A 13154-nucleotide genomic window follows, 5' to 3' on the forward strand; every position below is an offset into this window, starting at 1 on the left:
TACCTGGCATGGTAGGTGACCCATTGATTTATTGTCAAATGAATTTTGGACCTCAGGTCTTCGGCAGCCACCAGTTTCATGCATTTTAACTGCATGTTTGCCTATTTTATTACCACTGCTTAAGACAGGCATAGGCAAACTCGGCCCTCCAGATGTTTTAAGACTACAATTCCCATCATTCCTGACTACTGGTCCTGTTAGCTACGGATGATGGGAGTTGTAATCCCAAAACATCTGGAGGGCCGAGTTTGCCTGTGCCTGGCTTAAGACATCCCAGTAAAAATAATAAAGCCTGTGACTCACTTGCAGGTCATAACCCACAGTTTGGGAAGCATTCTGCTAGAGCACTGGTGGAATAGGCTTCCAGACTTGCTATGCTGTGCTGTGTCCCAACCCAGGGTTCCAGATGGGCCTTGAGAGCATTCTTGGTAACAGGGCATAACTGTAAAAGATTTGGGGAGCTGAATTAGGACACTTGGCTATCTTTCCAGCTGGCAAAGTTATTCAGGCTGTGGAGCAGCTTCCTAAAACAAGTGGTAGAAGCCCTGTGGTCGGAGGCGTCCAGTGGTCCATACGCTGAGAACAGAGTTTGTCTTGAAGGAACTTAGTGCTATAGTTATCAGAAAAGGAGGGTGACAGTGTTCGAGACGTAATAAAATGTTCTCTTGTTTTCCTTTTCTGTCTCCAAAAATCAATCCTTGCAGGATACAAGGCACTGTTACGTTATGAAGGCTTTGAGAATGACTCTAGCAGTGACTTTTGGGTCAACTTGGGTACTGTGGACGTTCACCCTATTGGCTGGTGTGCTGTTAACAGCAAAATCCTGGTGCCTCCCCAGTGTAAGTGTCTTTGAGTCTTGCCCAGCTTTGGGGGTTTATTTAACTCACAATTTGCATCATCGCCTTTTCTCAAGTTGGATCATGCCCGTTAATCCTAAATGCTGCAGGTTGGAATACATTGGGAACATTAGCAAAAAGTTATCAAATTGCATGTATGCTCATAAATTTGAGAGTTCTTACAATATGACAATTTTTGTTTAGGGGACTGAGAAAGCAGAGATGAACGAGAAACGGGTGTATTGGGGAGCGGGGCTTTCTAGGCCAAATAGTACAACCCCTTGTTCTAGATGACTGTCCCACTAGGATGTGTCATTTTAGGGGGTAAATTTTTTTGCAAAAGAAAGCAGTCTTAAAAATATGTTTTTGAGTGTGAGGAATTCAAATCTATTATTTTTGTGATTGGACAACATTTAACTTGGTATGTCATGTTTGATGAAAAAACACATAAACTGCTTTTAAGAAAACCAAAGAATTTTAATTTTACCTTCTGAAAGTGTGAGGTAATGCCTAATAATGATGATGATGACAATAAAAAATATTAACGTATAACCACAAGTACTTGGCAATCATTTTAAATTACCTCTGTGCAATTTTATACACATTCTATGTACCATGCAAAACTAAATTATATTAATTTAACCAAAATGTCTTTTGAATTACCAAGTCATATTACAACTTTTTAGCACCCCTCATTTTTGAAAAGTTGGGTGGCCATTTGTCGTGGGTGCTTTTGTTGAAATTCCTGCATTGCAGGGGGTTGGACTAGATGACCGTGAGGATCCCTTCCAACTTTACAATTCTATGATTCTATGACCTTTAAAGCCCTTTATGGCTCAGGACCGCAATGCCTCAAGGACCACCTCTCCCCATATGAACCAGCCTGGACCCTACAAACTTTTGAGACATTTTACTGTAAAAGCAACTGGTAAATGAAATAAATAAAAATAAGTAGTTATTGCAGGTCGGATAATTTAACTGCTTGTAGTGCAGAACTTTCCCTTCAAAATGTAAAGAAATTTACTGCACTTCAAGGTGATCTGTAGTCACCTCTAAAGTTTCCATCAAAAATCTAGAGCCTGTTCAGGGTGGTAGTATGTTGAGATTTAGATGTTGCTGGTGCTTTTGTTGAGAGACTACAGTGTTTTGAAGGAGCAAAGCAAGTTGCTGCAGGTAATTTTGGGGGTGAGTGTAAACTGAAAGGAGGCTTTAAGTTTAACCAGAGAAGAAGAAAAATGAGGAAATCCCTGCTTTTCATTCTTCTGCAGGAATGAAAGGCGTGCTGAGTTTATTTTTTAATTATATGAAGATCATTATCCCAGCCTTCAACCACATATGTAATGCTGAGGGCAATTTATAGCAGTTAAAAATCACACTTTCATAATAAAACAACAGTACAGATACAACCAAGACAGTCATAATGGATAAAAAGCAAAATTCTCAGATAAAAGTATTATTTACCTGGGCAATCTTATACCTTTTTGTACAGCCATCCATTCAAAGTACACCGACTGGAAGGGGTACCTCATGAAAAAGCTTGTGGGAGCCAGGACTATCCCTGTGGATTTTCATATAAAGGTGAGGGAACAGATCTTTCTCCCCCACCCCCACCCCCCTGCACACAGAGGAAAGAATCAAGGCCTTTCTGCTTATCCATTCTTCCAGTAGCCCAACCTGGTGCCCTCACCATGTGTAGAAATACACCACCCATCATCCTTGACCATTGCTCATGCTGGCCTGGGGCGGATGTGAATTGTAGTCCAAACATCCAGAGAACACAAAGTCAGAGGCCGCAGATTTAATATGGGCTGCAAGCCATGCTGGAGCTCACCTCTGTCTGGAAGGCCTGGTGATAAGGGAAAGACCCTTCTACAAGTTCCACACCATACATTTATAGCACTCTTATAGCATTTCAACACTCACGGCTTCCCCCGCAGAATCTGGGAACTGAGAGGGTGCTGAGAGTTGTTAGGATATTTACCCCTCACAGAGCTACAACTCCCAGACCCCTTAACAAACAACAGTTCCCATGAACCCCTGGGAGAAGTTACTGTTAAAGTGGTATGACAGTGTTTTAAATGCATAGTGTGGATGTGAAGGCAGTGCATTGAAACACACAATGTGTTTCAGGACTGAGCCGTGTCTGGGATAAGCAGCATAGCATAAAGTTGGTAGAATTTTCTTCGGATTGTTTGGGTTCTGCCCAGTGCATTGTTTGATAGACATGAACAGAATGCATTAGCTGTAATCTCCCACATTCATGACATGATGTTCTTCAGTTTAAAAGACTAAATAAAGAGCAATTAAAACCCTGTTGTTTGGTCTGTTGCCTTCACTAGCTCACCTAAAAACTCAGTTTAGCTGTATTTGCTGCTGGAGGGAGAGGGGCGCCCCCTGCTGGCACATTATAGAAAGGGATCTTTGGCCAGAAGGGATTTTTCTTCATAATCTGTGCCTCTGAATAGTGAGATGGCGGATTGAGGAAGAGCTTTTGCAGTTTTAGCTTCCACATTTAAACAGGCAAACAGGCACGAACCAGTGATACAGGGTTGGAATCACTAAGCAGTGTTGATTAGTCTCTTCAGAATGTTCATTGTGAGAGGGTAATTAGTGTTATACTTCATTATGCCTTCTTCTCCCTCCCCCTTTTACAAGGCTGCCTTGGCTAGAGATGGTATATTAGGCTGTTAGGGGCAAGGAGACTTCCTTTTTGGGGGAGACCCAGTGAGTTACCGCTTCTAGGTGATATCAAGGTTGCAATTATTTGCACCTGTGTTTCTACTGCAGTCTGTTGGATCTGCTTTTAATAAATATGGGTAGGATCAGGCAGAAGGTCATTGTTTAATAATAATTCTTTTCATATATTTTTTCCCTCTAGAGCTTTTTTAAAGTTCAGAGTACTTCTCATATATTATCTCAGTAATCTTTACAACAGATAATACCGAATGTTAGCCATGTTCAGAGGAGACCCACTGAAAACAATGGACTTAGGCCCATTTGTTTCAGTAGGTCCACTCTGGGTGTGAGTTAGTTGGGTATCCCCCCCCAGTCACATTGTATTTTTATTATTAAATAATTTTATTAATTTCCAAGAAGCCAGTAGCATTGTAAAGTAGGTCAGTTATACAGTGGTACCTCTGGATACGAACGGGATCCGTTCCGGAGCCCCGTTTGCATCCTGAAGTAAACGCAACCCGCGTCTGTACGTGTGGGTCACGATTTGTCGCTTCTGCGCATGACGTCATTTTGACCGTCTGCGCATGCGCGAGCAGCGAAACCCGGAAGTAACACGTTCCATTACTTCCGGGTCGCCACGGAGCGCAACCCAAAAGCGCTCAACCTGAAGCCACTTCAACCCGAGGTATGACTGTATCCACATATGGCAGATTTGTGCAGGGGACACGAGAGTCTGGTTTGCTAGAGTTCATGCCAGAGTTGCGATTTTATTATTTATTTATTTATTTATTTATTTATTTATACCCCGCCCATCTGGCTGGGCTTCCCCAGCCACTCTGGGCGGCTTCCAACAAAATATTAAAATACAGTAATGCATCAAACATTAAAAGTTTCCCTAAACAGGGCTGCCTTCAGGTGTCTTCCTGGTTCATAGCTCCACCTCCTGGTTTACAGCACTTCATTGGCTAAATCTGCTTCTGCCAGAGATGTGGGGCATGAGCCCTTAACACAGAATATGAACCCAAGGAAGGTTCTGGAATTTTGACTGAGACTCTCCCCACAACAAATCAGTCAGTGTGGTATTAGGGTACCTTGGGCAAGCCTCTCTCTCTCTCTGTCAGCCTAGCCTGCCTCATTGGGTGGTTGTGAGGTTAAAGGGAGGAAGAACCATGTATGCTGCCCTGAGCTTCTTGAAGAAAGGGCAGGATACAAATGTAATAAATCAGGTTAGATTGTGGTTTTATTTATCTAAATGCTCTGGGTGACACAAAAGTGGCAATGGCAGCATTCACATTTCATGGTAAATAATAGTTAATGGTTTAGTATGAATGCAGAGAAGGCGCCTGCTTTACTGCTTCTTGAGCAGGGCCAACAAACCCCGGTCCCTGGCCTAATACTGCATCGGAACTGGGGATTCAATCAAATTAGTCCAGAAGCCAAAATTTATTCAGATGTATTACTAAACCAAGGCCAATGGTTCATGACTCCCACTCGAGCTAGAGAAGGAGTGAAGTGGGAGCCATGTCTGCAGTCATGCTAAACCAGTAACTATGGGTGTATGACCTGGGCTACTGAAAGTGTTTGAAAAAAATCCAATCTGAATGGATGGCCGAATGCTTTTTTGTTGACATGGAGGCATCAGCAATTTGGGGGGGGGTTGATTCATGCGGCATCCCATGTTCAAGAAAAACTGCAAGGCTGCACTCTAGAGGAGGAAGCGTAAAAGTGCAGAGAGTTGCGCAATCTCTGTGGTGGAGAGTCGCAGACATGGAAGACAGCAGAGCATCTCTCTTCTTGTTTACTCAGATGACTGAGAACATGAAGTATCCCTTCCGCCAAGGCATGAGACTGGAAGTGGTGGACAAGACACGTGTTTCTCGGATACGTGTGGCTGTCGTGGACACTGTGATTGGTGGCCGCCTGAGGCTTCTCTATGAAGATGGGGACAGCGTTGATGATTTCTGGTGCCACATGTGGAGCCCCTTAATCCACCCTGTTGGCTGGTCTAGAAGGGTTGGCCATAGCATAAAGAGAACGGGTGAGGATTTACATAGGAGAAAAACTACTCTTCTTCTTGAAGTATATATTTTAACCTTTCAAATTGTTGCAGATATAATGTATTCCTTCCTTTTAATGAGATTGGTTATTTGACGGTTTTTAAGATGATGAGAATGTTTGAAATGTATGCTGTGGCAAATAAACTATTTTTAAACGGAAGAAGAAGAAGAATTTTCCTTGCCAAAAGATGACCGCTAACTAGCAAATTTGAGGTGTCTTGTTTCACTCTTTCTTACTTTCAATATCCTTTTATGTCTTTGCTGGAAGAAAAATCTAATGACATGGCACACCACCCTACCTTCCGGAAGATCTACTGTGATGCTGTTCCATATCTCTTCAAGAAGGTGGGAAAGGTTTATGGTCTCTTTCTTTTCTTTGGTCTCCAAGTGAGATGGGATTTGCACCATTTGGGGGATTGTAGTTTATGGAGCTCTTGAAATCTCTCTCCTGCCTTGCAAGGGACTAGCTGTTGTAGCGCCCAAGGAACTCAGTGTTGAATGAACCAGTCAGGGGTGGCTCTCCATAGAATCACTTTGTCCTGGAACCGAGACTGGCGCCAGTACTGTTGGTGTTTCAGCACCTTCTGAAGTACCTCTTCCCAGGCTGATGTTTAGTTCTTTATAGTTTAGTTCTGTATACCTGCAGGAGCATCTTCACCCCCATTGTTCATCCCAGACATTGAGGTCCAGCTCTGAGGGCCTTCTGGTGGTTCCCTCACTGCAAGAAGTGAAGTTACAAGGAACCTGGCAGAGGGCCTTCTTGGTAGTGGCACCCACCCTGTGGAATTCCCTCTTGTCAGAGGTCAAGGAAATAAACAGGCAGCCCTGTATAGGGAAGTTTTTAATGTTTGGTGTTTTACTGTGGTTTTATAATTTGTTGGAAGTCGCCCAGAGTGGCTGGGGCAACCCAGTCAGATGGGCAGCAAATAAATAAAGTATTAGTAGTAGTAGTGGTAGTGGAGGTATTATTGTTAATTTGCCCTCAATTGCTGCTGCATTTTATTTTTCAAAGATTTAACACTGTTTTACTTTGCTTAATGGATTGCTGTCTTTTTTCTGTTGTGCTTTGAGATGCTCTTTAAAAGACAATACATAAATAAACAAATCACAATGTTGAGCAATTGGGGATAGGATACAGGACCTACGTGGGTTGAAAGCAAAACAGGGATGGCTTGCAGCAAAAATATGGGGAAGACTTTCTGTGGTTGGAAAGAGTCATTCCACTCTTGAAGGACTAGACCTTGGAGGAAGCTTAAGCAATGGGAGATGTTGTCTTTCTCTTTATCGTGCTTATCCTACTTGGCCTTGCAACCATGCTGTGACGTAGGTCACTGCTGTTCTCGTGTATCAGATAATTAACTGAGAACAAGAGTGCTGCTTCCTCAAGGCCAGCCAGCAAAGCTGGAAAGCAATTTGAACTCCTACGCCCCAATCACCAAGGTCAGTCTTTCTGGTTACCCACACATGTCCCTGCATGTGTTTTATTTCTTTATCACCAACTTCTTTCTCATCCGTAATCTGTTCCAGGTGCGCGCTGTCTACCCAGAAGGTCGCTGGTTTGAGGAAGGCATGAAACTGGAAGCCATTGACCCTTTGAATATGGGCAACATTTGTGTGGCTACTGTCCGTAAGGTATGCCAGTCTGAAAAGAAGGAGCGGCTGCTTCAGCCAAGCACAGCGCTTTCAAGGAATTGGGAGTTAGACTTTGAAGGAAGAAAGGAACTGCTTTAGGGTTGTTGTTTTTTTACAAGGAAGCGGTGTATAAATTTTTACGAAATAAAAAAATTAAGCCTCTAGTTTACATACCTTAGAGCCAACTGATTTGGGCCAGTGGGCAGATTTCGAATTTTGAGAAAACGTTGGAGGCAACAGTCACAAAATAGCGGCTATGTGCTATGAGTCTGCTTTTTAAAAAATCTAGTAATGCTTGTACAGTGTTGATGGGATGTTCAAATCACACACATGTGAGTGCAGATCTTGGTTTTTGAAAGAAAAGCAAGTTATAAATATTTTAGAAATAAATGAGTGAGAAAATTAAGAGGCAAGTATGTTATATTTAGGCACTTAACACCATAGAGTGCTCCAGCTCTTCTCTCTGTTGAGTTTAGAAGCTGCTATTATGAAATACTTTAGAACAACCTTCAGGTTCGCTTTCTCACCCCTGGCTTGTCTTTCAGGTCCTTTTAGATGGCTATCTCATGATCGGCATTGATGGTGCAGCCTCTGAGGATGGTTCTGATTGGTTCTGCTACCATGCTTCCTTGCACTCCATTTTCCCTGTCAATTTCTGTAAGCAGAACAACATTGAACTGACGACTCCGAAAGGTGAGGACCCCAAGCTCTCCTTCTCTTTGCTTGCTTCCGTGGCAGATTGAGCTCCTTCCCTGCAAAATAGAATGCTAAGAAAGCCTTGCTTATGTTAGACTATAAGTGTGAAACTGACATACTCTGTTTCTTCTTTGCCACTGAGATGGCGATCTCTCTTGTTGTTCCTGCCCAAGAAAATTGGGAGTTTGGCTGGAATTCAGTTTCTGCTTTGCTATCCTCCTGCGTTTGCTCTGAATAGAATGCCTGCCTCTGAATCTTGCCGTTTCCATGCTTCTCTTTTGGGGGCATCGGAGGGCTATACAAAAGCTGGTGTTCATCCTTTACTGCCTCTGCACTCCTCTGGAAACAAGAACCACTTGGTTTTCTGAATAGCTATTGCATTGTGTTCTGTCTGATCTCCACTCTGGAAAGCAAACTTTGTTTTTGCTTTGCCCCACTGTAGTTGGCATTGGCTGCTTCTTGGGCAAATGTGTGCGAGGGGATAGACAATAACTTGCATGCTTCTCCTGCTACTTCTGGTTGTGGTGTTTATGAAGGAGGTGTTTCATTCCAGTAACATTCCCCCCCCCCCAACTTCATACTTCAGGGCATGATGCCAAGACCTTCAGTTGGACAAGCTATCTAGAAAAGACCAAGTCAAAGGCTGCACCAGCACATCTGTTCAACGTGGTGAGTAGCATGTGGAAGGGCAGGTTCACAAAGGCATCAGCGTCACCCCAAACTAGTGGCTCTGTTGTTGAGAAGCAAATGGCCTTATGAGAAATGCCATTATATACAATGCAGATGCAAGCATACTTACGAAATATTGTGTAAGGTGTTTCCCTGAAGCTACAGAAAATGGCAATCAGATTTATCAAGGGTTGTGAATGGCTTCCCTAAGTGGAAAGGTCCAAGTGTCTGGGATATTTTAGTCTAGATAGGGAAGTAAGGTTCATTTCGTACGTAGAATTTCAGTGATCACCCTTGACAGTGTGCTTTGCTGAAAAGAGATCAAGAAGACTTCACTCTGCAGCAGAGTCAAATCTCTCATTTATAACCTTGGCATTGGTACTGCTAACTTAAATGTGTAGGGCTGTCCCCCCCGGTTTAAATTCCTTCCTTACCTCATTACAAATATCATTTCTGGACACTCTTACTGTCCCTCAACTTGAACTGCTAAGCTCCCCCAGTAGAATTATTAAAATATTTATTTAATTAAAAAAATTTGCAGCTCGCTCTGTGTGTGTGTGTGTGTGTGTGTGTGTGTGTGTGTGCGCACGCGCGTGTTCGCATGCGTGCATACACTTAAAATTTTTAAATCGGAGAGCAGCATGCAGAATTTGGATTTCTTAGAACAAGAACGTTGAGTGCCTTCAATAAATAAATGGAAGGAAGGAAGCCCTCATGGATGTATATTATTATTTGAGGTTGGGTATATTGTGCTGCTCCTTTTCCCAGGATTGCCCAAACCATGGCTTCAAGATGGGTGCCAAGCTAGAAGCAGTAGACTTGATGGAGCCCAGGCTTATCTGTGTGGCCACAGTGAAGCGAGTGGTACATCGGCTCCTCAGGATACACTTCGATGGTTGGGACAGCGAATATGACCAGTGGGTGGACTGTGAGTCCCCAGATATCTATCCTGTGGGCTGGTGTGAGCTGATAGGCTACCAGCTACAGCCCCCAGTAGCACCAGGTAAGAGAATGTATCTTCTTTTCATCCAGCATCACCAGTTTCACTCAAGGTGTGTTGGTGGCAATCTGACCTATTGCTCTTCTTTCTACTTCTCTTACGAGAAAGAGGTACCTTCCACATGACCCACACTATGTCTTAATTGCATAGCAAACCTGGACATGTTAAAGGCTGGGAACCAGAATGGGCAGGTTCAGTAGCTGATGAGGAGATGAAGCTGAAATCAAAACAACAGGAGCCCCCTATTTTGAGGGAGGGAGGATGTTTTCAAGCAGAAATGGTCGTTAAACTGATTCTGCTCTCAATACCAGCTCCATATACATGCAGCTCATTCAGTGAGGACTAGAGCAGCCTTTTGGCTTTGTTCCTCTACCTTTGAATTACCTTACTCTGAGCCACTGACGTTCTTTACAAGATTAAATCATTGTGAGGCCCCAGAATAAAATGTACAAAGGTAGCAAACTTGGGGGCTTGTGGGAGACAAGACGGAAAACTGTCCTTCTCTGTCTCCCCTACCTTTTTATACAAAGTATTCTGAGCCTCTTAAACTGGGAACTAATCATGAACCCTCCTGCTTGGAAACCTTATGCAGCTGTGTCTACTGCTTAACGTCTCCTGTGTCCTGTGTAGCTTCTGATTGTAGATCTGTTTCCTCGGTGGCAGAGCCTATGTCACCAGTGCCAACTAAGGAGGTGCCGAAGAAGAAGCGAAAGCCATATGGAAGGAAAAGTGAGTGGCAATTGGAACAACCTTGTCTCTGTGATTCATCTTAGTAACAAAGAAAATATTGCAAGGTTTGATACTAAGGCATAAGCCTGCTGCAGATAGTATGCTGCCCAGAACTACCAGTGCACATGGAAGGAACATTAAGGTACTGGACTATCTTCTGTGAGGATGGCATTGCAAAATGGAGTAGCTTGAAATGTGGATGGTGGGACTGTCTGACAGGGCATGAAATGGACTTCCTCATCATTAGCTTGTGCCTTAGTCCCATGCATTCTTGTGAATCACTGTAAGCTGTCACTATTGGAATTGGGATTCTTGATTGGATGGACCACATATATGACTTGGTTCTATGACAGGGATGATGAACCTGTGATTCTGCCAATTTTGTTGCATTACAATTCCCACCATCCCTTTTATCATCCCATTGTCCCTCTGTCACCCAACCTGAGCCTTAAAGGAGCATGCCTTTCTTATGCTGCCGGTGAGGTTGGCTTGCTGTGAGGTAACGCCGAATAGGGCCCTTCTCTGTAATACCAAAGATCATTCTACGAGGAGGTGCTAGGTGACTGAATCTGGGACCTTGTTTGCGCAGAACATGAGCTATGGCTCTTCAAGAATTGTGGCTACAACAATTGTGTTTGAAACCCTGAACATCTCTTACTAAAAGGGCCTCTGTTAACATGGTGGGAAATGAGCTCTGGCTGAATATCAGGTGACTGTAGTGGGCTAATTGAACCATTGGCCTGATGGCCAACGCCAGCTAAATATACTAAACATATGAGAGCCGGTGTGGTGTAATGGTTAGAGTGCTGAACTAGGATCTAGGAGACCGGGGTTCAAATCCTCACTCAGCTGTAAAGCTCACCTTGTAGTTTAAACTAAACAAAAATGACGATCAGTAGCACTTGTGTCAGTGTTGTAACGGTGTGTTTAGAGAATTGTTTGATTGTTCAGCATCCTGCTCGGTTCACTGAGTGGCCTAACCTATCTTGCGAGATTCCTATGAGTCTTAATTCTAGCTCTCTTTGAAGTAGTCAGCCAGTGTCTTGAGTAATTTCAGCTCCACTGAGAGCTCACTTGACTGAATGCTGCTGCCATACCAAAAAAACAACAACACACAAAACAACCCTTCACAACAAGATGTTAATATAAGAAGCAAAACAGTCACAAAGGTGGGTTTTCTTATAACTTCCTCTCTTCTGTATACAAAGGGAAGAAGATGACTGCTAAAGCCCGTTCCATCAAGCAAGCAGCAAAGAAGACGGCTGCCCCCGAAGTAAAGAAGAAAGCACAGGCTGCCAAGAAAAGGGCTGCCCCTAAAGCAAAGGAGGGCACACAAACTGCAAGCAAGACCTCACTGAAACCAGCTTCTGATGAAAGTCAGTTAAAAGGGGTGTCACTTATTCCTACTTTTTTGCTGCCCCCCCTTATGTGGGATTGGAGATGGGAAGGTGGTGGTTGTGTAAATTAGCTATTTTCCTGCTCACCATTTCCAGTGCAGAATCTGCTTGCTGTTCTAGGAAACTCCAGTCACAGGTCTCCCAGCCTTGGTACATACATATGGATGCAATTTACCACAAGCTTTTGCTATTGCTTATTTCTTACATGTGTATGTGCATGCTCTGAGGATTGTTTCCTGCGATGTTAATAGAGCCCATCTCTCTGTTTCTTGCAGTTGTTGCTGTGGAGGTGAAAGAAGAAATTCTTGACGATTCAGCAATGGAACTTGAAGCCCCACTGCTACCAGTCCCAATCAGCTGCTTAAAGGATGAAGATATGGACACAGAATCCCCACTGAGTCCTATGCCGGGCGGCTGCTTAAAGGATAAGGATATTGAACCAGAAGCTCCAGCAAGCTCTGTGTTGCTCAGCTGCTTAAAGGATGAAGTCATGGAACCAGAAGCTCCAGCAAGCCCAGTATTGATCAGTTGCTTGAAGGATGAAGATGTAGACTAAAGCTTCATGCGACAAAGTGACTTGATGTTCTTTTGCCACAGTCCTTGAAGAAATCAGGAAAATGCTGGCCTCATTTGCGGGGGCATGGACCACAGTTTATAAAGCTGTAGTTTTTTCATAGTTGATGGATCACCTCAAAATAAAAAAGGAAAAGCTCTCAAAACAAATTCCACTTAATTATGTAAAAAGGCAAGCCCACTATGCCTTTCTGACTGGCATGGCAGGAGCCAAGGATGAACTTCTCCATTTCAGATCTCTGTAGGGAGGGGCTTCCAAGTCATTCTAAACTTGCATCAATTGAGCCAGAATCTAGATAAGTGCCAATCCAGTAGAGAACCACATCCATTACATGGTACAGTGATACCTCAGGTTACACACACTTCAGGTTACAGACTCCGCTAACCCAGAAATAGTACCTCGGGTTAAGAACTTTGCTTCAGGATGAGAACAGAAATTGAGAGGTGTGGCAGCAGCGGGAGGCCCCATTAGCTAAAGTGGTGCTTCAGGTTAAGAACAGTTTTAGGTTAAGAACAGACCTCCAGAATGAATTAAGTTCTTAACCCGAGGTACCACTGTATTGGGAACTGCTCTCCCAAATTACCTCTGTCTTCCTCTGTGCTACATTGTTTCTTCCTGCCATTTTGGCCACAGAGTCTAAGAAGGCACAGGACACATGAAATCAAATTACATGTGAGCCCAATGCACTTTGGAGCATCACATTTTCCTCTGTGAGGAGTAGGAGTATACACTTGCCCCCCCCCCTTTGTACTATGAACAGAATGAATCAATTCTTTGACAATAATGAGAGGAGAAAAATGTATTGCAACCCTTTCTGTAAATAAAACTTCATGTGTTTATTTTGCCCTTTTGTTGAATAAACTCAGTCAGAATACCTTGTGTTTGGAG

The 13154-nt window shown here is 43.4% G+C and overlaps 1 protein-coding gene across 2 annotated transcripts in view; it reads left to right on the plus strand.

The window, feature by feature from the left end:
• The window catches only part of L3MBTL2 (L3MBTL histone methyl-lysine binding protein 2), a 32822-nt gene extending 19682 nt beyond the window's left edge, over positions 1–13140 (plus strand). The window contains exons 7-17 of one of the 2 annotated variants that reach the window (XM_081209518.1): positions 705–839; positions 2326–2414; positions 5319–5550; positions 5838–5914; positions 7097–7201; positions 7747–7894; positions 8484–8566; positions 9335–9569; positions 10230–10295; positions 11504–11671; positions 11968–13140. In XM_081209518.1, coding sequence (XP_081065644.1) covers positions 705–839; positions 2326–2414; positions 5319–5550; positions 5838–5914; positions 7097–7201; positions 7747–7894; positions 8484–8566; positions 9335–9569; positions 10230–10295; positions 11504–11671; positions 11968–12248 — 1619 coding nt within the window. In that variant the 3' untranslated portion in view covers positions 12249–13140. Of the gene's footprint in view, positions 1–704; positions 840–2325; positions 2415–5318; positions 5551–5837; positions 5915–7096; positions 7202–7746; positions 7895–8483; positions 8567–9334; positions 9570–10196; positions 10296–11503; positions 11672–11967 lie in introns of both variants that reach the window. The other variant, XM_081209517.1, reaches the window with a different exon arrangement.
• The last annotated feature ends 14 nt before the right edge of the window (positions 13141–13154 follow it).

The sequence above is a fragment of the Podarcis bocagei genome (assembly GCF_964188305.1).
Source record: "Podarcis bocagei genome assembly, chromosome: 10".
In the NCBI taxonomy this organism is placed as follows: domain Eukaryota; kingdom Metazoa; phylum Chordata; class Lepidosauria; order Squamata; family Lacertidae; genus Podarcis; species Podarcis bocagei.